The sequence below is a fragment of the Anguilla anguilla genome, chromosome 1, assembly GCF_013347855.1.
Source record: "Anguilla anguilla isolate fAngAng1 chromosome 1, fAngAng1.pri, whole genome shotgun sequence".
Lineage (NCBI taxonomy): Eukaryota > Metazoa > Chordata > Actinopteri > Anguilliformes > Anguillidae > Anguilla > Anguilla anguilla.
The window spans coordinates 61,684,795-61,707,106 of NC_049201.1; the positions used below are offsets into that span (position 1 = coordinate 61,684,795).

A 22,312-nucleotide genomic window follows, 5' to 3' on the forward strand; every position below is an offset into this window, starting at 1 on the left:
TTTGCCCTGGTTATTCTGCTTTGGTGCCGAAGGGGATAGAGCCCATTTCCTCACGCATTTGGGGGAACAGTTGTGACTTGGTCTGGACGCATTGTGATCTTTACCAAATTCTGTCTGAGAACCTAATGGGCCTTCCTGAGACTCATTGGCTGTGAGATCCCTCACGTTCTCTGCTATGATGACCTGGTCCCTCTATGAAAAGCACCATAGAGAAGACGATTGAAAACTGAAAGGTGCTTTCACTCTTCACACCTCTATGGGAAAACCAGTCCTGCGTCCTCACAAGCAGGCTCATGGTCAGTAACCTACTGGGAGTAAATGATCTGTTGTGACAGACAATCAAACCTAAACTCTACAATCCAGTTTTACAGGACCCTCAATGTACCCAGATTCTCAAAAGTAATTCTGTCAAATCAGCTGATTACTGCTATTGGAGACTGACAAGCAAGCATTTCAGAAAATGAGTTGCAGTTGCCATTTTAAAAACACCACAAGACAGAAATAGGCATAGATATTAAAGATCTAACTTTATTGCAAAGGACAATGTCAAAAACACTTTGCATGCACCAGGGCACGACAGCATAAAAGGAAATTTTGTAATAAAAGACAATATTACTCCAAATAAAATTTACACAGTATTCGGCATTAAGCACACGGGTAACATCAAATTATACTTGAAATACTGAAACAAATACTGCACAAGATGGTTGCTTGTTTGGGATGATGTCATTAAAAATACATTTCACGAATGGAATGGAATAGTTCAGTTTTTTGGAGATGAAAATTTAAATTTATTTTTACATTATTTTGGTTTTTGTGTGTTTTTCAATTGGACCTTAGAATCTAAAGTATCCTTCATCGCACACAAATACTGTCTGGGCCAATTGAAAATCTGCACTAAAACCAAAGTCACATGAAACATCTTCAGAAATGGAACTATCTCTAACAAATCTGGACAGAATGTTTAAGTACGAAAACGTTTGTCACGGAAATTTTGAAAAATATATTTCCTATAAAAGTATAACCTTTCTCAGCTATCTTAGTCTTTGAACTCCTTGTATACCCATATAAATGCTGTAACAGTCTAACATTTTACCCTGCTATAACTAGGTAGGATCCAGATGTTTTCTTCCACCTATAGAAGTAACAGCACCATAGTCATTCAACTACACTTCAGTTTTGAAAGTGAAGGAAACTGAGCTGTATATTTCATTTAATCATATTTCATTTGTAATTACAATAATTCATTTAATACACTATTTGAGAACAAATTGTGCTTTTTATTTTAATGTAAAACTTAAATTTCCTTGTTTTGAGGGCACTCCAAATCTGTTTCTAATTATTAATTTATACATTTTCTGATGCTGCTAATTAAAATATGGCGAAGAGCTTCAGTAAGACATTGGTCTGTCAATGTTAATTTCATACACATAAAATGAGTTACTCACAGTATTATGTTATTCATTTATGAGTATTTCCACTTGATGGCTCATTGAGCCCTTGGTAAATTAACATTTTTAGTTTGCTATCTTGTGATCACAATATAATTATTTCAGGATCTGCAAATGCCAAAATGGTTATCTCCAGATCACAAATATGGTGTTTTTGATTTTGAATGAAACCGTGAAACATCTGATCATTTAAAACGTATATTTTGAATCTGGACCAGCCACCTTCAGGATGGTGGACAGTTTGTGCTAGCAGTCATCCTGAGGGATCTGAGGGACGACAGCTTCTCGCTGTGCACCAGCCTGGTCGACTGAGTGTCCACAAGTCTACTTGCTGAGCTGCATGTGAAGTGCCTTCCTCCTACTCAAGTCTGTGCCAGACTGAGTAGCCTCGTGATAAGAAGCATTGGCCAAAACCATCTGCTTCGGAGGAGAGTGCATGCATTAAAAAAATCTTGTGGTCACAATTTTGGTAATAATCAAATCCTGAGAGAATTCAGAACCCCCAAAATTTCCAAGGGCTGCTGTGAGGAAAGGTACATTACCAGAGCAACGTGCAGAATTTAAGTATAGCAAATATTGTACATTTGCTATTTGCTGATGCAATTCTGGTACTCAGGGCAGTACTGTACTCAGGTAAACAAAGACATTGCCTCATCTGAGAATCACAGCACCAACCATCAACTTCACCGATCACCTGAACCATTAGCCCACTATTACAACCATTTTATTTAAAATCTTGCAAAAATTAGAACATAAATCTAGATTATGAAAGCTGGCAAAGTTAGGTTGCATGACAATTTAAAGAGGCATTTAATCAATAATATGTTACATATTCTGGTATTTCCCAAACCAACGCAAACACTGCAACCCCAGTGCCACTGAGATCTTTATTCCAATTCAGTTTTTACTTACATAATGGGATTACTTATGCTAAATAAACGCATGTGACCATGTGATCGAAATACTGAGCAATTCATCATTCAGGTATTTTGATTGAAGTCTAGCACCTCTCTAAAGATCTCATTATTTATGGACCAATTTCAGTCACAAAAGGTAGAACCACACTGCATAACTATTACTTGCCTGAAAAGGGAATAATTATTTACTCTATATGCCTGAATGTAAACCAACCTTGGGTTTTCATTTAAACTTACAAAACTTAATCACGGAATTTGGATTTCATAAGACATTGTGGTTTGTGATATGTTTCATTTTAAAGTATGTGCTGGTAAAATTTGCTGTATATATAATGTGTAGTGGTGGCAGTTGTAAAAGCCTGGTAAAAGATTGTTTTCAAACAAAAACATTTCTCTATTTCTTCAACCTATGTTCAGTACTGCTTATGTGCATAATTAGTATCCATAAACAGCTGGATACCATTTTCTGAGGAAAAATAGCAAATGAAAAAATATTAAGGAAAGCAATATCAGTCGTGCCCTCAGCATTGCGTGGCACAGTTCTGCACGAAAGGAAAAGCCAGACCTAGATTGGCAGAAGGTACAGCCAAACCAGGTAAGACAAGCTGGATAAAATAAATAAACCAATCAACCACATCATTCCCTCTCAAAATCTTCTTCCTCAGAGACCTGTGGGTGCGTTTATAGTGCAGAATACCATAAAACATTTTCACTGGCGGTGGAGCCTGGAGCTTGCAAAACAAAGTGCAATATCTCAAGCTTTGGACTTCACTACCCAAAATTCCCGGTGTAAGGGTTTGTGACATTCTGCTTTTGATGATACTTCACAGTTGATGTAAGGCTGATGCAATCACCAAGACGTGACCTTTTCAGTGTGATAAAGCGGATTCGGTCTGTTCTCCAAGACCATCACGTAGTTTTGGCACTAAGATCTCATCATCCTCAGAAGATTTTGTTTACACTAAACCACATAAGGTGCATATACAGAACACATCTTTATCACGCAATACAATACATATGATGCACACAGAACAAACACGAATACCAGTAAGAGCAGTCCGTGTTTTGCTTCTTTTAAAATTCTACCACATATAAAGCATTTTTGTTCTAGCAATATATTGTACCATCAATATATTAAGGAGTAAGCCAATCAGATATCAAGAAAAGGAGAATTAAGTACAATCAAGTGAACACCTCAGCTCATGTACATATGCATATATAATTCCATGTCTTTCTAAAACCCCCAAGATACAAGGACATCAGGAATGGAGGTTGAAATGTTCACAACTGTGATGTGAAAACTTTAAGGACCAAGAATAATTACTGAAGACTAGTAACGCAATTAATTCAAATAATCAGCTAAGTAATTGTGGCATGATTACAATATTCATAATCATTTTGTACATCATGAGTTTCAAAATGATACATCCCAATTTCAGTCTCTTCACCCTCTTCTGCAAACTGTTTTACTTTGTTCTGACCTTTCTTTATATCGGTTTTGATAGTATTTTGACTTTGGAAAGTCCGTTTCAGGTCCACCAGTCACAGAGAATGTTGATAACACAGTACAGACCAATGGCAGCAGTAATTGGTGGATTCTTTCCAGCTGTACTTCTGGGATCCCTTCCATAATAAACATGCTCTATGATTGGTGGAGCTCCTCTCAGGTCTCCACACGTTTCCTATCCCTTTTTTACTATCCATGGTTCATACCTTGTTTAGTTGACCAGTGAGTCAAGTATCTCAGAGGTCCCAAGCACCTGCTCTTTTTGCCCCAAGTGGCCAATGTGCCCTTTTGATTAGATAAAAATATAATATTTGTATTATTATTGTTGCTGTCATTAATTTTAATTCATTCATTTTGGTAAAATATATTCTGTACACTAACTGTGTGTTTTCTAGGTTGGTGTGCCATTTTCTCACTTTGAGTACCTGTCCCTCAAAAGGTGTCTGCATGGCCCTCTATATATGTACTACATATAATGGCATGATATTGTTGCTAAGTGTTGACAAGTTTTGATACTATACTATTTGACATCACTTTCATTACTGTTTTACCGTTTTCTGCCATACAGAAAAGTCCTGTTAACATCGTCATCTGTGTGTAGAATATTGGCGAGATGTTATTATATAACCTGTTTACATAACATAAAAACTTGTTCAGCTGGTTTACTGAAAAAATATGAACGGAGTATAAAAAGGGGGTATACAAATAGGATACATTAATTTTCTTTTTTCCACATTGCCACTATACACAAATCAATAGGCTATACAGCACCAAAATAAGCTGGCATAACAATTAAAAGTTCTGCTAATAAAAAAGAGAAGCTTAAGACATAACGCTAACACAGTTATGTTTTTTTTTTACATAAAGATAATTATAACGTAAATCATTCCAATTAGCACAGATTAAAGAAATGTACACTTTGATCTGTAACTGAATATTCAATCAATATTTAAATGTAGTAGTTCAAAATTGGTAAAGTTGATTGAGGGCAAAAAATGCATCCACAATTTGGAATATTCATAGAGAGTTTGATATTAGAAAAGGACAATATTTATAATTTATATGACAAATACAGTACACTTCACTATCTCAAAGGGAGACACAGTTGAGAAAAATGTAAAATATTGGTCTCAAGATACCCTACATCTACTACACTAGGAAGACACAAGTGTTAAGAAACAAATGAGAAAAAATAATCAGAAAGGGTATCACATTGTGTGCTCTTCAATGTCTGCTGTTAAAGATCTCCTTTATGTAAAATAAATGAAACGAGGACAATTTATGAATAAATGAAAAAAGCCATTATCAAAAACAAAGCAAAAGTGCAGTCTTTACACAGCTAACCTTCTCAGTCAGAAGACTATATTTTGTCTTTATCTAATTTTCACTCGGCATAATGCTATTTATAGCTTGTTAACATTTCTATTTCCCCAAATGATAATATCACTTTAATGTACTCTGTCTGCATTTTCATGGACCTTGGTGGCTCAATGAAAGCTTGCCAGTAATATGCTGCTTGTAAGGAATGTAGTGGCCGGTGGTGTCTTTGTTAGAGCGAATGTAAATGATATTCCAGTTCTCACATATCAGAGGAACAAAGATGCTCACAAAGTCTCACTCACCAATAACAGAAAACAGGTAGACGAAGTGAAAATATGACATCCGGTCCCTTTTCTGTGCTCTCACCAAGTTTTTAGAAGACAATTACAATGGTTGTTTTGTTTATCTGCTGCCTTCCATCTTGCCCCCTCACGTTGGTTTATTTGGGGGATTTAACTTTCTTCTCATACGAACCGGCGTGTTTGTATCCAGAGACATATCCGGATGTGTCCACCAGCTCCACTCGGCCCGCCTTGCCCTTTCCCCTCCCCGTCTTGTCAAAACGCTCCTTGTGGGAGCCGGTGAACTTGGTGGTGTCTGTCAGACGCGACACAGTCGGTGAAGCAACAGCTCTCTGGGTAGGAAGAGACAAGAAAGGAAGATGTAGTGCTGGGAACCTTACCCTGGCTTCTGTAGTGTGTTCACTGCAATGCCCTACCATTTCACTGAAGACATCCATATGGCCATATTCCACAGCTAACACCATGGTCTTAAACACATGACTACCAAAATTCCTTTTATGCTTTTCATTCTCATTTATAACAAACCTTTTTAACATTGAGTAAGAAATATATCTCACAGCCAAACTGCTCATAAGTGTTCCACCCTACCCTTGGCATTTGTTACACCCACTACAGTTGGCGACCGTCACAAAAATATAACAGGGAAGTACTATCTTATGCAAACTTATGTCTTTCAACATGCTACAACATGCTAGCATTCAAGCTACAGCATAACCATTCTAGTGAAGATCTGATCGTCGTAATGCTCACCACATGGTGGAAGCAATATTCCCATCACTGCACTGAATCAGGGCATCCTGACCATTATGGGTCAGCCATATTCTAAAAACATGCATTTGGAATATACATAATAAATAGCCTGTCTTCATAGACATTAAAATAAATGTAATCACCAATTGTAGTCAGAAACTGTAGCTAATCAGAATTGTTGGAAGTGCAACCATAGTCTCTAGATGTAAGTCTCAGCTCCATAATCTGATGCAAAGCTTGATGTATTTTCCTGTAATATATTTTACCAATAATATATTAAGGATACATAGAAAAGACTTAATTGCAAAATCAATAAAAGAACGACTAAGTATACTATGTAAATCTAATATGATTAAATAAGGTACAGGACTTTACCGTGACTCCTGCTATAATGGGCGATTTCCCCTCCACCATCTTGAAGACCTCCTCAGCAGCCTCCTCTCCAGTCTTGTCCTTAAATCGTTTCCTGGCCAGCTCCGCAAGCGCATCCTTGAACTGGTCATAAGTAATGGTGCGACAGGATTTATTCCTGAAAAGTGACAAGGACCAGAGATTAGATAGGATTAACAAGGACGCAAACAAAAGCCAAGTCAACATGGTACACTTTACACGCCATTGCATACACAAATGTTATGGGCTTGATTGGAACAAAAATATGAATTTTTTACTTTTTTATATTTACTCTCAAACCTTATCACAAAACCTTTCAGGCAGAACACAAACATCAAAACCACACTATGAGCTATTTGGTTCAGAATTAGCCAATAGGCCACTTCAGAGCAGCTTCTCATAAGAGCTGACTTTCCCAGCGATGTTTATGAGCACTGACTGTATTGTACTCGTGCCCATGTGTGATCTGACAAACTCCTCAAAAGCATATTTAAGTCTGAAAAAACAATCGTTTGCTCATATTCAGCATTGGGATTCAGCCATTGCTGGAATGTTGTATGGACAGTTGTTTTAATAGGTGACTGTGCTCATCAGTACTTTATTTCTTAAGCCTGTCCTGCTGGGGTAAATGACTGCCAGCGCTCTGTATTCTGTGTCCTGCTGTTCTCCCCAATGCCTCTTCGGCTTAAAGTTCAGCCACACTCCAATCAAAGACATTTCTCACATCAAGGGGACATAAATCTATTGAGTCTGTCTGTGCGACACTTCATGTCTATGTTTAAAAAATCGCATAGTAACACAAATACAAACAGCCATTGCCGTGGAGATAAATCACCTAAACAAAAGTCCACTGCGCCTGCTGTTACCCTGGGTTACCGGCTGTCATAGCAACACGCCGTGGTAAACACGCCTGTTTGGGTTTATTATTAATTTGACTTCTTCAGTGACTGGTTTTGTTTGGGCGATCACTTGGTGTTGAACCCTTTAGAGGTGCATTCCTCTTGCTCTGTTCCACACTGTGCAGTGTCAGATGTGAAATTCTAATACTTTCAGCTGGCAAGCTGGATATCAGGACGTGTTTGCCTCTACTGTAAATCTGCTTCCTTAAATTGCATTCTGAGGTGAATGCCAAGGCATCACAACTACTTACGAATCAAACATCATGGACGACCATGATCATTCTAAAAGAAAACACAATCTCCAAATACAATTTTACTGCAGGTTCTGCAGTTGATTTGCCTTTATTGTTTTATTGCACGAAAGCTAGACAGACCAGACAGTCCCTAAAAAAAAAAATGTTTACTGTCCAGTTTGGTCTGGAGTGGTACTGCGAGCCAGTGGCATTCAAAATCCTGAGAATCACTGCAGTATAAGTGAAAGAGTGAACACTCACAGGGATGATATCCAGAAATACAGAGAACCTAGATTCCAGACTGGTTTTACCAATAGAAGCAGCAGAAGAATGCAATTGCTCACCTCTACCTATGTGTAATGTTATGTAATATCTTATCTTCAAATCTCTTACTTATTGTGTCTATATTTTATAATTTACTCACTAATTACTCACTCACTTATGCACTACATTGATTCATTAAAAAAAAACGAGAATCACATTTTAACCCTAACACAGTTGTACTTCTTGAATGATGTCATAACTGCAAACTCCAGTAAATCTTTTGAGTTTGCTGAAAAGCAAGTTATCTCCTCGTTCCACAGTCCACCATTTGAGCCAACCACACACTGTCAGAAAGTGGCACTTCCTGCTCATCTGGTGCAGGCAGACTGCAGGCACCCCACTGATCAGAGGGTTTCTGAGGTTGCTGGTCTGTGATCAGACAGAGACAACTCCTCTCACTTAAACCCACCCTCCCTGGGTGATACTATTTGCAACTACGCGGTGCAATAATGTGAGACACAGTCAGCACTGGCACAGTCTGGAGCTGAATCCATAGTGGACCTGTGTATTAACAGGATGAGCCACCCAGCAGCTCATTCTCCATTTTTGAGATAGAATGGTGGAGATTTTATCTGCTTTTTCACATGCTGTCCTTCAGACCAGGCGCTGTGCAGGTCTGAAGATTATTATATCATCTGGATAGTCTGGATTGGGAAGGCAGGCTCTCCATGTAATACATCCATATAATATAAGGATGAGTGAACCTGCACAATGAAGAGGGCTCAGCTGGACGTGACCAGCTGTGTGCTTTAGCGCAGTTCTGTGCACAAATTCACTTACACATTGAAGTGCAAAAACACACATTTGACATTTAAATGCAGTAGAGTTAACAGTATACGGACACTGCTTATGATATAGCATGTAAGACAGTTTAGAAAGTTCTCATTTAAGAAGCAGCATCATCTTCTGCCCTTGTCCATTTTGTCTGAGTAGAGTACCACGTATGCAGTCAGACATGGAGTCGAAGATGCAGAGAAATGATGGTACAGAGGCTTCATGAACCCTTAAATGGGTGAAGCCACATTCACAGTATGAGTATTCTATACTCTTTCTACTGAAATATACTGTACAATAAAATTTAAAAATAAATATTATGAAGACATCATTATTTTAGATGAAACATCATAATTTTTACATTTAACAATCTATGGACTGATTAGGCATGCATTCCACAACTGTTGCAGCACACTGTCATCCACTAATAAAATGTCATTATATGAGTATCAATCAGGTGAATCCTCCAAATGAATCTTCCTATATTGGACTATTAAATGATCACATTTTTCAAGGTAACTGTAATGTAGTCAAGAGAGTTGTTATACATCCTTCACTAATGAATTTGTTTATTGTATTATCGTACAATACATTGATTCATTAAAAAACATGGCAATCACATCAAAAAATGTGATGCCAGAAAAAACAGCACAGGGCAAGCATTTCAAGGGTACGCATCTGTATCCCAAAAAGCACAAGGCTTATATACGTAGCAGAGGTAAAATCAACACTGCTGCCTCACCTAGACGGACATTCATTTTGGCAATGAAAATGTGTAGATCTAAAACTCTGATTTAAAAGAAGGAGCATATTTGAAAGTCTACAATGCCGCCCACTCTACTGCTCACACTCAGCAAAAGAAACAGTTTATAGCGCCTCCCCTCCCCCACAAGAATTCTGCCTCTCTCTGAATCCCGGCTCTGTAACGTACACGGCTTTGTTAGGATCCTACTGTCCTACTGCCCAGAGAAATAACCTCACAGTGCTTGGGTGCGAAAGGAAGAAACTCAAAGCAGTAGGTCAATGGATTTGTGCCTTAAGGGCATGGGTTGAAATCCCTGTTGACACACAATTACTGATGAATAAATGCAAAACTACATCTGTTATAATTAATAAAGGCACAGAATAGGAGAGGGAGAACATGAAATGAAAGCAAGACAGACTCAATGTGCCTTTGGATTAGGATGTCTGCCAAATATGTAAATCAAAAATAGACTGTGGGCCTGTGGGCTCTTTAATGCTCTTTCTTGACATAGTGAGGTCACATGACTTCCATTGAAATATTGTGTCCCAGTCGATGCAGATTTGCATTCCATGGAAAGGCAGCATTTTTTAGAGTTAACATTAAAATTAACCTTTTTTTTTTTTTTTTACCAAAGCTAATTACCAAATTATGTGCTATTCTTAGCATATATTTCCCTGGTAAATACCTAGTACTTAGGAGACAGTAAAAGGAAGTGTTACCTGTTTCTCTTGAAAAGGGAAGCCCTCTGCCCCAATGAGAATGATTTAGGTGGGTGTACCACCAACAACCCTGTTTGCATACCTTTATAATAAGTGCCATCTCCCACACCATCCCACACTGTTTGCTAATACCCTCCTCAGTTTGATTATATTTTCCTCCAGTTTCTTGGTGAATTTGACTCCACTGTCAAAGAAATCCCTTCAGTACTTATTGATCAGCCCACAGTGACACTGCATGGGCTCTGTAATTCAGGTACGACCACATTACTGTATATGCCAATCACAGCTATCTTAAGTAAAACATCCACAGAGGAACTTCAGTTTGGAGGCTGTGTGGGAAAGCGAGGGCCTCGTAGACAAGGAATGCATGCCAATTCAGAACCTTTCTTTGACATCCAAGCAGTATTTCAAGTTAATTTCTTCACATAAATTAATATGCATTAAATAATCTCCCCGAGTGCAATAAGCCGCAGTCACTGGCCCAGAGCAAAAGGCCTGACCTTTCTCTCCAGGCCTCGCTGTTCTGATGCCGTCATGCAGAATAATCTTTATTTAAAGCTCAGCCAGGGAAGAAACAAATCTATGTGTTTCACTGCTGCTTTATAGACCAGGCAGTGTGTAAAAATACACAAGACAAAGAAGATCACAACTCACTGCTGTTCTTAAAGTAACCACTGACAGTTGCTTATTCATTAATGTTCTATTAGCTCTCTACCATTTGTATTTAAACACACTAACCTTGGATCAGTTTTAGAGAAGCTGAGATATGTTTAAACTGTTCCTGCAACCAGAGCACATCCCCCATAATACAAGAGGTGACAGCTTGTCCCATTACAAAAAACATGGATCTCCCAAAATAATTCATGCAATGTGCACTATTAAACGCAATTGTTGGTTATTGTGAATTAATATCATGTTGTCACAGAACCCAATACTACAAACACTGTTCTGAGCCTTGTGAGGTCACCTCTGGTTTCTTATACTGAGTAAATTGGGAAATATGGGAAACACTGATTCATGTACTCCATTTGCAATTATCACTTCATTAATAGAACAGGTTTTCGTTAAATGTCAGTATCAAATATTGATAATGACAGATATTGAGCACCAACAGTGACCAATAGTATTTTTTCACCATAATTGAATTTCTTGGTGCCTGCTATGTTATCCTCTTTGACTTTTGTGCTTATCTCAGTCCTTCTTACACGTAATATTGACCATCTATAATACTGCCCGTGTATCACGGCCTTAACAGAAGCTTAGCTTCCCATTCACTACACCCTCCTGGCTCCTCCTAAACCAACAGGAAGTAAAGACGAGCGGGCATACTTCACTTTGGTGAAGACGATGTCGACGTCGGTGAGCGTGATGGATTTCCCGTCGATGACGCCGCAGTCCTTGCACAGCTTGGACCAGTTCTTGCCGTGCAGCTCCTTGCCGGTGGCGCGCGTGTCCCCGTGGATGGCGAAGCGGCGGAAGGATTCCTCCAGCGCCGTCAGCTCCACGGGCGTGGCAGCCCCCGCCCCGCCCTCGCTGGTCCCGTTGGACTCGGAGGAGAGCCTCTTCGTCGGCCGGTCCTTGGAGTGCTCGCTGGGGGCCCGGAGGGGTGACTGCTGGGGGTGTTTCGCCATCTGGACTTTAAACTCCGCCATTTCGCTGGGAGGAGAAACAACAGCAGAGTGTGATATCGCACGCCAGGAAACAATGCAGTCTGACTTAGCTAGTGTGAACTGTGTTTTAGACAAAAATCCTGATCTGTTATAAGGACCCACCCTGACTAATGAGTGCATATAAAACCCAGACTAGCACAGATATACTCACAACTGGAACATACACTATGCTGCCCTGGATCATAAGAAGATAACAACATAAATACATAAAGAAAGCTTGTGTTAACAGATGGGCAATTCCAGAAATTCCCATTCTCCATTCTCGTATGTGATTGATACACAGGACTAATTATTGTGGATAACTTCGTTCTTGATTATAGCTCAAACTCCAACTCAGGCTCATCTGCAAAGAGCAGCCCAAGACAGCACAAACAGCAGGTTACCCTGACCCCAGGAAGTTCCAACTCTCTCTAGCTGCCTCTCTCTAGCTGCTTTCACACACAGAACACAGAGAAATGCTGTATAAACTGTTCTGCCAATCTATCTCTTTATGTAGAACTCTTTAGTGTGAGCAGATCCCAAGAACCAGATACCTCCAGCAGCAATGTGCTTGTCTTAAGCTCTGATCTACTCTGAATAACTGTACTGAGTTGAGACAGACAGAAAGAGAAACCACGTGAGAACTGCACTTGAATGAACTGCCCAGGTTCTTTCCAGAGTCATAGTCAGAATGCAGACACACTTATCCAAGGCAAGTTTTAATTAACAACATTATATGCTGAATAATGTACGGTATATAGCACTACTGTAGACACTGTACTCAATGTGGCCCCTTTATCAATAGGCTACACCAATGTAGACACCATAATAACTTACCAACAGTCTACGCTGTACTACTATACAGTTCTACTACAGATACTCCCTTATCAACACAACCCATCACACTGTACTACAATTCATTACTACTTGTAAACACCATGCTCATGTGTGGCCCACTTAACACAATGACACAAATGTGCTGCTACTTCTACAAAGCATAACCACAACTAGCATACTCACTGTGCACCTCTTAACAAAATGACACTGTGCTACTACTATACAGCATAGCCACAAACAGCATACTCACTGTGGCCCTCTTAACAAAACGACACTGTGCTACTACTACTATACAGCATAACCACAACTAGCATACTCACTGTGCACCTCTTAACAAAATGACACTGTGCTACTACTATACAGCATAACCACAACTAGCATACTCACTGTGGCCCCGCCGTGTCCGTCCAGCCGTCTGTTTGTCCCACCTCACTGTTCACTGCTGGTCTTTTACACTTTCTCGTTGCACTGCTGAAGAAACGGAGACAAACCGTAATAAGCGTGAGAAGACAGGTGAGCACGTGTCTGTGAATGTGAGAGAAAGTAAGAGGTTACAGAGAAAATGAAAGGCAGAGGGTGAGTGAGAGAATGTGCATGCACTGAAACCAAAGTACAAAGTATCTGGTATTCTCACTTTCACTTAAATAATCCTACTCATACCTCCCCTACTGCAACATCACAATATTTATGACACATTATTTATGCGTTGATACAGGTGTCTCTATCTGCCTGGCACATAGCCCAAGCACTAAACCTGCAGTGGCCTGAACTGACTTCAATTATCAGCCATGTTAGAGACTTCAGAATAAATTTCCAAGTTAAGGAACTGTGCTGCATTTGTAAGAACAAGTCCTGAGAATACTGAGGACTTGCTCTTTTAGTTACAAATGGACCTGCCAACAAATTAAGCTATAAATTAATACACATGCAGTTGGTAAGCACTGGAGCGGGCTTTGGCTACTCACGTACTGCATGCAATGAATGGGGCCTTTATTATATGGAGAAGTAATAAGGCTGCTGTTTATCATCTTAGTTGTATGAAATTCCAAATAGATCTGCAGCTTATATACAAAAACTTTTAGTAACAGGCAATATTTGTGACAACAACCCCATAAAAAGACTTCTGCTTCCTGTTGGACATTGCTGTGCAGACAGGATATATTTACAGTACATTTTAGTCACTTAGCAGGTGCCTTTATTTCAAAGCAACGTACAGTACAGGAAGTGCATATCAAGACATAGGCTACTGTATATTCATGTAACAAACTTACTTCATAGAACCCTACTTTAGGCCTGTTCAGGTTTTGAGAAGCCACTTGGTAGCACATGATATTATTCATATCGATGGTGACTTACATAGTCAACATTGCCAGATAGTTTATACACAGCTGGATGCTTTCTGAGGAACCATAAGGGTACAAAAGCAGCACTTCACCCGAGTCACAGCAGTAACCTTCAGACAACAGGTCCAGTTCCGACCACAACTCCACACTGAGTTACAGATCCTACAGACCATTTCATTTCCGTATACTGATTCCCAAATAAGCATTTTCACTACTTGCTAATATACTCATATTTTGATTGGTACTCAATGAAGATACCCATTCCAGAAAGTGTTTTTGAAGCTCAGTTATAAAATAGGTTGAATACTTTGCCTTTAGGTAAACCAACAATGTCCCCCTACCCATGTAGGAGAGATGAGCCAGCAAGATCCCTTCACTGAACCCACTTCCCCACGCTCAATAATCAACACAGCAAACCACGAGCAACAAAATATCCTGCTAATTTATTGTGGGATTTCCAACCGTACATCAATCCAACCAAGCTCACCTTTCAACCGTTCCCATCGTACAGGCCAGACCGTGACCGTAGCCTCACAGAGCCGGTGTTGCCATGGTAAAACTTACAAGTCTCAGTCACTGGCTTCCAGTCAGAGCCAGCTGGCTGCCTAAGGGCAGTTCCCCCTTCTGCTGTGAAGTCTTATGTCCTGCCGCTGGACTGCAGCCGTCCATGTGCCAAAGACCGAGACCAAGACCTCCACTGACCTCGGATTCACTGATGAAGCTCACACCAGAAATAGTGCTGTCACAACACCACCGTAAGGCAAACTATTTCCCTCATTCTCTTGTACAAATGAGGTCCATGCTTTCTTATCTGTGACAATCTTTTTTATTCAGCAAACACAGCCCACCCCTTCGCTCTCTACTTGGGTGGAACTAGAGTTAGCAATAGGACATTTCCCATTTTCGAAAGAAAAATCAATTTCAGGCATTATTGTCAGAACCCCTGAATGGGGCACACAAAAGCACACACGTGGTCACTCATTGAACACACTTATATATTGTTTCTCATTCAAAAACAAACAAAAGATAATAAATCACTGTCAATATACCCATTCAGGAGTGGGGACACAGGGACCCTATTGTGCGGTGAAGTGTCAGCTTTGTCTGGTGTCCCCTCCGTTCCCCCAAACAGCGCAGTGTGACATCGCAGAGTGTCACCATAGGGAGGGGGGGGGGGGGTGCGCATTCGAACATGATGAATTCATAGAGGCAGGAATGGCAGCTGTCACAAAAAAAGCCGGAGAATATGTACGGCTTATAAAGGCAATCAAGCCCAAAGCTGACATCATGCACACAGGCTACACCACATTATGAGTAAGAGCATGAATCAGGAAGTAGGTCACATGATGTGCAAGGGCTGCTGTGGCTTACACACAGAATTACTACAACTACAACACAGGGGTCAGAGTAAGATAATTTATTATTTTTTTAACAGAAGAGAGATGTCTCATGTCCTTAAATCAATTATTAACATTTTTGGGCATCTTGAAAATGTAAGCTAGTTAAAATGTTTCATGGTTTTCTGCTAAACACAATCTTTGCTAGTTAGCTACTCACAAGCAACTACAGAACTGAAGGCTTTCACTGACAAGATGTAATGTTCATGTTCATTTTTCTGAAATTTTTCTCAATTATCATGAACAACCATATAAAGGACTGTAAAGGAGCATAAAAACATAATTCCAGAACAGACAGCTTTTTTCAAGTTAGATACAGGAGTGATTGTTTTCCTAATGCTAGGAGCACCCTGTCAAATTATGCCACGCTGCTCATTTCTTTCACCAAAGCATCAAAATATTGAAAGCTCTTGTGAAATACAGAAAATGTGTATCTCTTTAGTATGCAGGGGAGGTTTCTGTAATGCTGTGTTTATTTACTGTGACACCCTTGTCTCTTTAAAAGGGGCGTCTTTGGAGTCCTTTGTGTTCTGGAGAGTGCACAGCCTCTGTCCTTTGTCCAGGACAAAGGCCTCTCTTCATAGTCATTGTTTTACAGTCAAGCACTCCAATGCTCTCTCTAATCATTGCCTTAGTGCCCCAGGAACTGTTACAAGCATTTAGTACAACTCACACCAAATCCAAAACCAGACCATGTTTACCTTAACTGACACATGCTGCAGTCGAACATTACCCCCCATGACTGACTATAGAATGTTCAGTATCCATATAGTCTTCAATCAAACCTCTCAAAAAACACCTGGAACCTTGATAATGTCATTGCCATATTTTCTCATGTTCACTAATAATCAGTGACTCCAGGATTATGGTTTCAGAGTATACTGTATCAAACTACATGTGTACTCTGATATTTGCATATGTAATATATTTATATTACAATAAATTATTTTTGTATATATTACATTTAAAATACATATGTATGATTTCATTTTGCAGTTAAAATTATTTGATGCATTTTTTATTTCCTCTCCATGAATAAAAAAAGAATAATATTGGCAGATCCTCTGCTTTTGCACAAATTGCTCTGCTGTTTTGTTTAGCTCACTGAGCCTGTTTTATGAGCTGCAGAGGAAGGAGAAGTGATTTGTGAGTCTCAGGAGAACAAACTGAGCAGATGAGTGCATGTTTGCATGTTTTGCCTGGGGGGCGGAAACGTGCGGTGCCGTCCAGCGCTTGGATAATAATCGGCCTACTTTCCACTCATTTTATTTTTAGATCTGAAGCATTCGACGCCGTGTGCGTCCTTTAGAATACACGAGCACAAGGCACAAATAATAACAAGACTGACGCTGAATATTGCAGAAGACTGGGTGAGAACCAAACCCCACGACGGTCAGGGAAGCTCTCGGAGAATGAATCCCATCCCACAGTGCCAGGATCCCTTGGCATACAGTGCGCCCATCTGTTCCCAGCTCTCTCCATGGTCCTGTCTGACGTCTCGGGCCTTGTGCAGGAATGCCTTCCTGCCTTCAGGCCATAAATGCTCAATCTTGCAGCACCAGAACCATCAGGCCCCACCCCCCGCTCCCTATGCAGCTCTGATGACATCATCACTCATGCACTCCTTATGGCCCCAGTGGGTTCAAATCCCTGCTTGGTGTGATTCTCTTGAGCACACTACATGCATAGTTTGCATGGACTGCTGGTGTACTCTTATACAAGGCACTTAAGTTGTAACTGTATCCTGCAGTGTAAGTGGAGGGCATGGAAAAAATTGTTACCACAGTAGCCTTGGAAACAGGCATCTGCTGAGCAGCAATATAATGTGGCAGCATAAATTAGTCTCCAGGGTCTTTCACAGTGAGAGAGAACAGCGTAAAGAGTGGTAAACTTCACTACAGTACCCAGCTTTCACACATAGCACTTACTTCTGCCACAGTCATACCAACAGGACTACAGGCTCTCTATGCCAGAGCATGCCCGTCTGTGGTCTAGCAGAAGAACAGTTCACACACTGCTGAGAAGGGCGTGCTGTAACAGGCTATCCTCAAGTCATCTCCTGATCACTTCCACACTATCTCCTCATATTGCATCACACTGCTAGCTCAGCGGAATCCACAGTGCCTTACGTAATCCACAGCCCCTATAGTATGTCATACACAGTGTAGCTATTATTATGTATTTGAGCGCCATGGATTTTGAAATGAAGTGTCATTTTTCAAAATTTGGCATTCAAATATTCAGTGGCTTCCAGGATTGAATGTTAGAAAACAGTCACTGGGATGTGAAACCCTACTTTGTACTTGAGCTCTCTGACCTTTTTGCAGAGAGGATAAGGCACAGGTGAGACAGTTTGGCTCATTACAAAACTTGTAAATGGGGTAATACAATTTCACGTAACTTCAAACATGCTAATATTTTCTACTTGAGTAAAAGAAATAAGATTTTAAGTCTCATTACAACACAAAAACACTCGTAAAAACAGACTTTCTTGCAGTGTACTTAGCCCATCAGCCCACCTTTGGATGAGGTTTCTGTTCCAAATATTGGAAGGCTGGAACATATTCACTCACACAATCTGCTCTCCACCTTTTTTTCTCCATTTTTGTTTTCCAAAGAAATGGTAAGCAGGCAACAGGATCTTAAGGCATTCACTACACTGCGCCTCAATTAAGGCAAGAATGCATGCAGTACAAGACCCGTCTCCTGGGAGCAGCCTCTGCAAGCAAAGTTTTTTAATGTCAAAGGAGGCTGATACAGGGGCCCAGGTACATGTGGAATACTTACACATCAACTGCAGCATGAACATTTCAAACTGGCTCACACTCACAGATCCTTCTTTATGTTCAAAAACCACACAGGGCTCCAGTAAAAGGGGAGCATGTTACAAAGCTTCACAGACACATTAACATACAGGTTATGTATGGCCGTTGATGGTTGTTACTTCCAGTTGCTCATCAGCAGATACATACTTTGCAATGCACCTAATCTGACTTCCAAAAATAACTCCCTAATTCAGTTAATCCATTTTTCTTTAGTTAATTCATTCATTTTCTTGCCAGATCCTAACACAGTTGATGACTTACAAATCCATCAATGGTAACATGCCTTTTCCTTCAAATCTAACCACTGCACAAGTAAAACAATGTCATCACTACAGTTTTAGTCTTTGGAGTTCCCTGGACCAGCTCCTTATCCTTCCACACTGGTTGTATCCCGTATCTGAACTAATTCCACTCAGGGCCTTGTTTCCTCTGTGGGAAATGTACAATGCTTAAAATACCCCTCTCAGTAACCTATAGGCTACATGTGTCCTTGGAAGGGAGTATATCAGAGAGCCAGATTAACCAGGACACAGTAAATGCTGTATAATAAGTCAGGATATACATTTAACATGCCATGTGAAAGATGGCACACAAGAGATTTGGTAAACTTGGTTCAGAAAGCAGAGAATCCTCTACTGGCTTACCAATACCACGTTCATCAGCAGGTAAATTTGACATACCGTGGACAAGAATACGCCTAACTACTACTAACCAAACCTATATTTGTTTTGTTCTTGTCAGTTGTACATAAAATCAAAACTTGTTGTTCACTGTGGACGTAGTTATTCACAACCTGGAGCTATCAGAATGTACCAACTATCCAGCAAGTCTTGGTGATTTGATGTTGATTCATGTTAAATTATCAAAAGCAGGTGTTATTGTAGTTTTAATCTTAAAAGTAACTTCCCATGAAAAGGACATTGCAAATTCTGCAGAGTGACCTGACTGTCTATCATTTTACTACACAGCTTTTTCTTTCCATTCATATACCGTGTCTTTGCTCCAGGGCCCCAGGTCATGATATCACTGAATTTCCTCTGGTTAATAGATAGAAGCCAAGGTACCTTTTGAAGTCAGAAGTAACCTTTTAGTTGTAGGTCAGATAAAAGCACCCGCACTTGCATATTATAGTAAGAATGGGCAAAATACACTAATTTACATCCTGAGCGTAATCGGTCATGACAGGAGCCAGTGGCTTCTGCACCGGCTCAAAGAAATCTGGGGCAAATTCAGTGAGTAACTGCATTCTCTTTTCATGCGTAACTAATTTAATATGAACATATGGGGGGAATCTAAATTATTATAACTACTCAGACATGTCCTCACCTCTCTCTCTTCTTCAAGAGTTAAAAGAAAAATAACAGTAAAATCCCAAAAATATCATGTCTGGGGGCAGCAGTATTCCATTCCAGTATTCCAACACTGGAGACTTTTTCCCAAGTAAGTGTGTCCACTGCCAACAATGATAATGTAATGATCCATAGGAATTCAACCCTTCCCCTAACTACTGTAGATACTATCCCATTGACTTTTACCAGAAGCCCTTGCCCTAATGTCCTACTGACATTCATTAGAGGCCATCATACTTGACAACACATGTGTAAGTAGTGTGCCTTTTAGAATATGCCTGGACTCCTCATGAAAATAATGACGAAAAACTGGGGAGTATCAAAGTATCAGACAATACTTCCTGTATCAATGACAGAGCTGGCCTAACTGATTTTAGGCCATTGGTAGCTCTTGCCTCCCTGGCACAGTGTCCTCTCAGAAATGTATTATGCAACAAATATTTCAGAACTTATCAGTAAAATAGAATACATTTTCCCAGGGGGTACTTCAGTATTCAATGAATACTCGATATTTTAATTTCCTAGTGAGTAATGTGTTACAGAGTATAAGAGGCATGGTGATACAGAAATAAAAGATATAAAGACAGATAGTATCCAAGTATTGTTCTCCAGCCCCACATATTAGTCAACCAATGCATTGAACATACACATGCATTCATTTACAGAGCCAGGTCTAAAAATGAACCCAAAAATAATTAACTGTTTATAGAAGACATGTACTGTAGCTTCTATGCCATTACTAAATGGTAAATGGACTGCATTTATATAGCGCTTTTATCCAAAGCGCTTTACAATTGATGCCTCTCATTCGCCAGAGCAGTTAGAGGTTAGGGGTTAGGTGTCTTGCTCAAGGACACTTCGACATGCCCAGGGCGGGGTTTGAACCGGCAACCCTCCGACTGCCAGACAATCGGTCTTACCTCCTGAGCTATATCGCCCCATTACTAAACACAGAAAATAACTATGTGCACGCACGACGAACACACACACACTCACACTCACACGCACACGCACACGCACACGCACACGCACACGCACACGCACACGCACACACACACACACACGCACACACACACACACACACACTCACACACACACACATCATATGTGACATTAGCTTAGAGGGACACAGGGCAAAGGAAACAGATACTTGTTTAGGGCGATACTTTTAGACTCCTTCGAAATGCAGACCTGCTGCTCTTTGTTTTGGCCCAGGTCCAGGGATCTTCACTAGGCAACTGCATCTTCCAAAAACACTAACTCCATGCACCAACCCATGTTTACTGCACAGCTGCGCTGAGCTTGAAGAATACGATAGGCTATACATGACCACTGTATCTCAGTACCACTGTATTCCAGGTGAAATCATTCCGCTGTCAGACGCAATATGCATGCACGTATACATAACCCAGGGAACGATTACAATAAAATGAGTCATTGATTATTTTCTCTGTCTGTAGTTTAAAACAAGCCCTCTGTCACGAAACGGAACGCACAGAAACGTGTTGTTAAGGGACTGTTAGACAACAGAGCAAGACCAGTTACGTAAACTGGACTATTGCAATGAATCTGTCCGAACGATGAGGAAAATGAGTCCACGTGATCATTGTTATTGTTCAACGCGTTTCGGCTACAGAGGCCAGCGCTCCAATGGTGTTTCATCGAAGCACTGTATTCAGCGCGTTTTGTTAGCGAGCGTGGGCAGAAAATGATTGCGTTTTGAAGAAAGGAAAACCTGATCAATACCAAAACAAGAAAAAAGATTCACTTGTATATAACCAGATGGGTGTTAACAGACAATGCAAAGCAAAGAAAGGACAACAAATAATCGAATTTGACACTGAAAAAGCTGCTTCCTGATATTTTAGCGCCAAGTGAAAGCGAAACGCACAAGTACATAAAACACGACCACGACATGCCAAAACACAAATAAACAAAAACATTTGCAACAGGCCCTATAAATAGCGCATGTAGACAGCAATACAACCGCCACAAATATAAAACATGACAAATTCCTGAAACATGACAGATTATTTGATTACCTGTTTCTTGCTCACTGTGTCGCCTTAAATCAATCCAGAATTAGCGTGTATATCAGCGCACAGTGCAGTGCAGCGCATCAGAGACACGTCGTTAACGTTCACTTTGGTCGCGCTGCTAGAATTCGAGTCTGACGGTAGGATGGAAACCCCTGGAAGATGCCCAAAGACATTTCGCGCTCTCATTGGCTGTGGTCTTGTCAGTTGATGATGGGTGAGCAGTGACTGCAGGCTACATGTTCTAATGTGTAGGCTAATGATGTAACGTTTGCACGACCAGACACAATATTTTCGTTTACCGCCAAACGGATTGAAATTCTATTTGGTGTCGCGTCTCTTTCTTTCCTTATTCCCTCCTCATGAAACAGAAGAATTTTCAAGTCTTCAAGTTAACGGTTTGTGCATTCCGAAACCTTTAGCGGGTATGTTGAGTGAGCTACCACTAATGAACAGTTGTTTTACACACGAGGTTAGATTATTATTTTTATATTACATCTATCACAACGAATGCAAATCTTTCCATACCTGTACTGTATAGGCAC

The 22,312-nt window shown here is 40.3% G+C and overlaps 1 protein-coding gene across 5 annotated transcripts; it reads right to left on the reverse strand.

Moving 5' to 3' along the window:
• Positions 1-508: 508 nt before the first annotated feature.
• Positions 509-22,043, reverse strand: LOC118225352 (tubulin polymerization-promoting protein). 5 transcript variants are annotated; one of them, XM_035413637.1, is made up of 5 exons: positions 21,774-22,043; positions 13,205-13,285; positions 11,661-11,987; positions 6,623-6,776; positions 509-5,829 (listed from the first exon to the last, which is right to left on the reverse strand). In XM_035413637.1, exons 3-5 carry the CDS (start codon positions 11,981-11,983, stop codon positions 5,635-5,637), a joined length of 672 nt encoding a protein of 223 aa, XP_035269528.1. In that variant the 5' UTR covers positions 11,984-11,987; positions 13,205-13,285; positions 21,774-22,043; the 3' UTR covers positions 509-5,634. The 5 variants fall into 5 exon arrangements, with proteins under 5 accessions (XP_035269528.1, XP_035269507.1, XP_035269518.1 ...); XM_035413616.1 differs by having other exon boundaries at positions 13,205-13,288; positions 21,774-22,035; XM_035413627.1 differs by lacking the exon at positions 21,774-22,043 and adding an exon at positions 14,725-15,121 and having other exon boundaries at positions 13,205-13,288.
• Between the last annotated feature and the right edge of the window lie 269 nt (positions 22,044-22,312).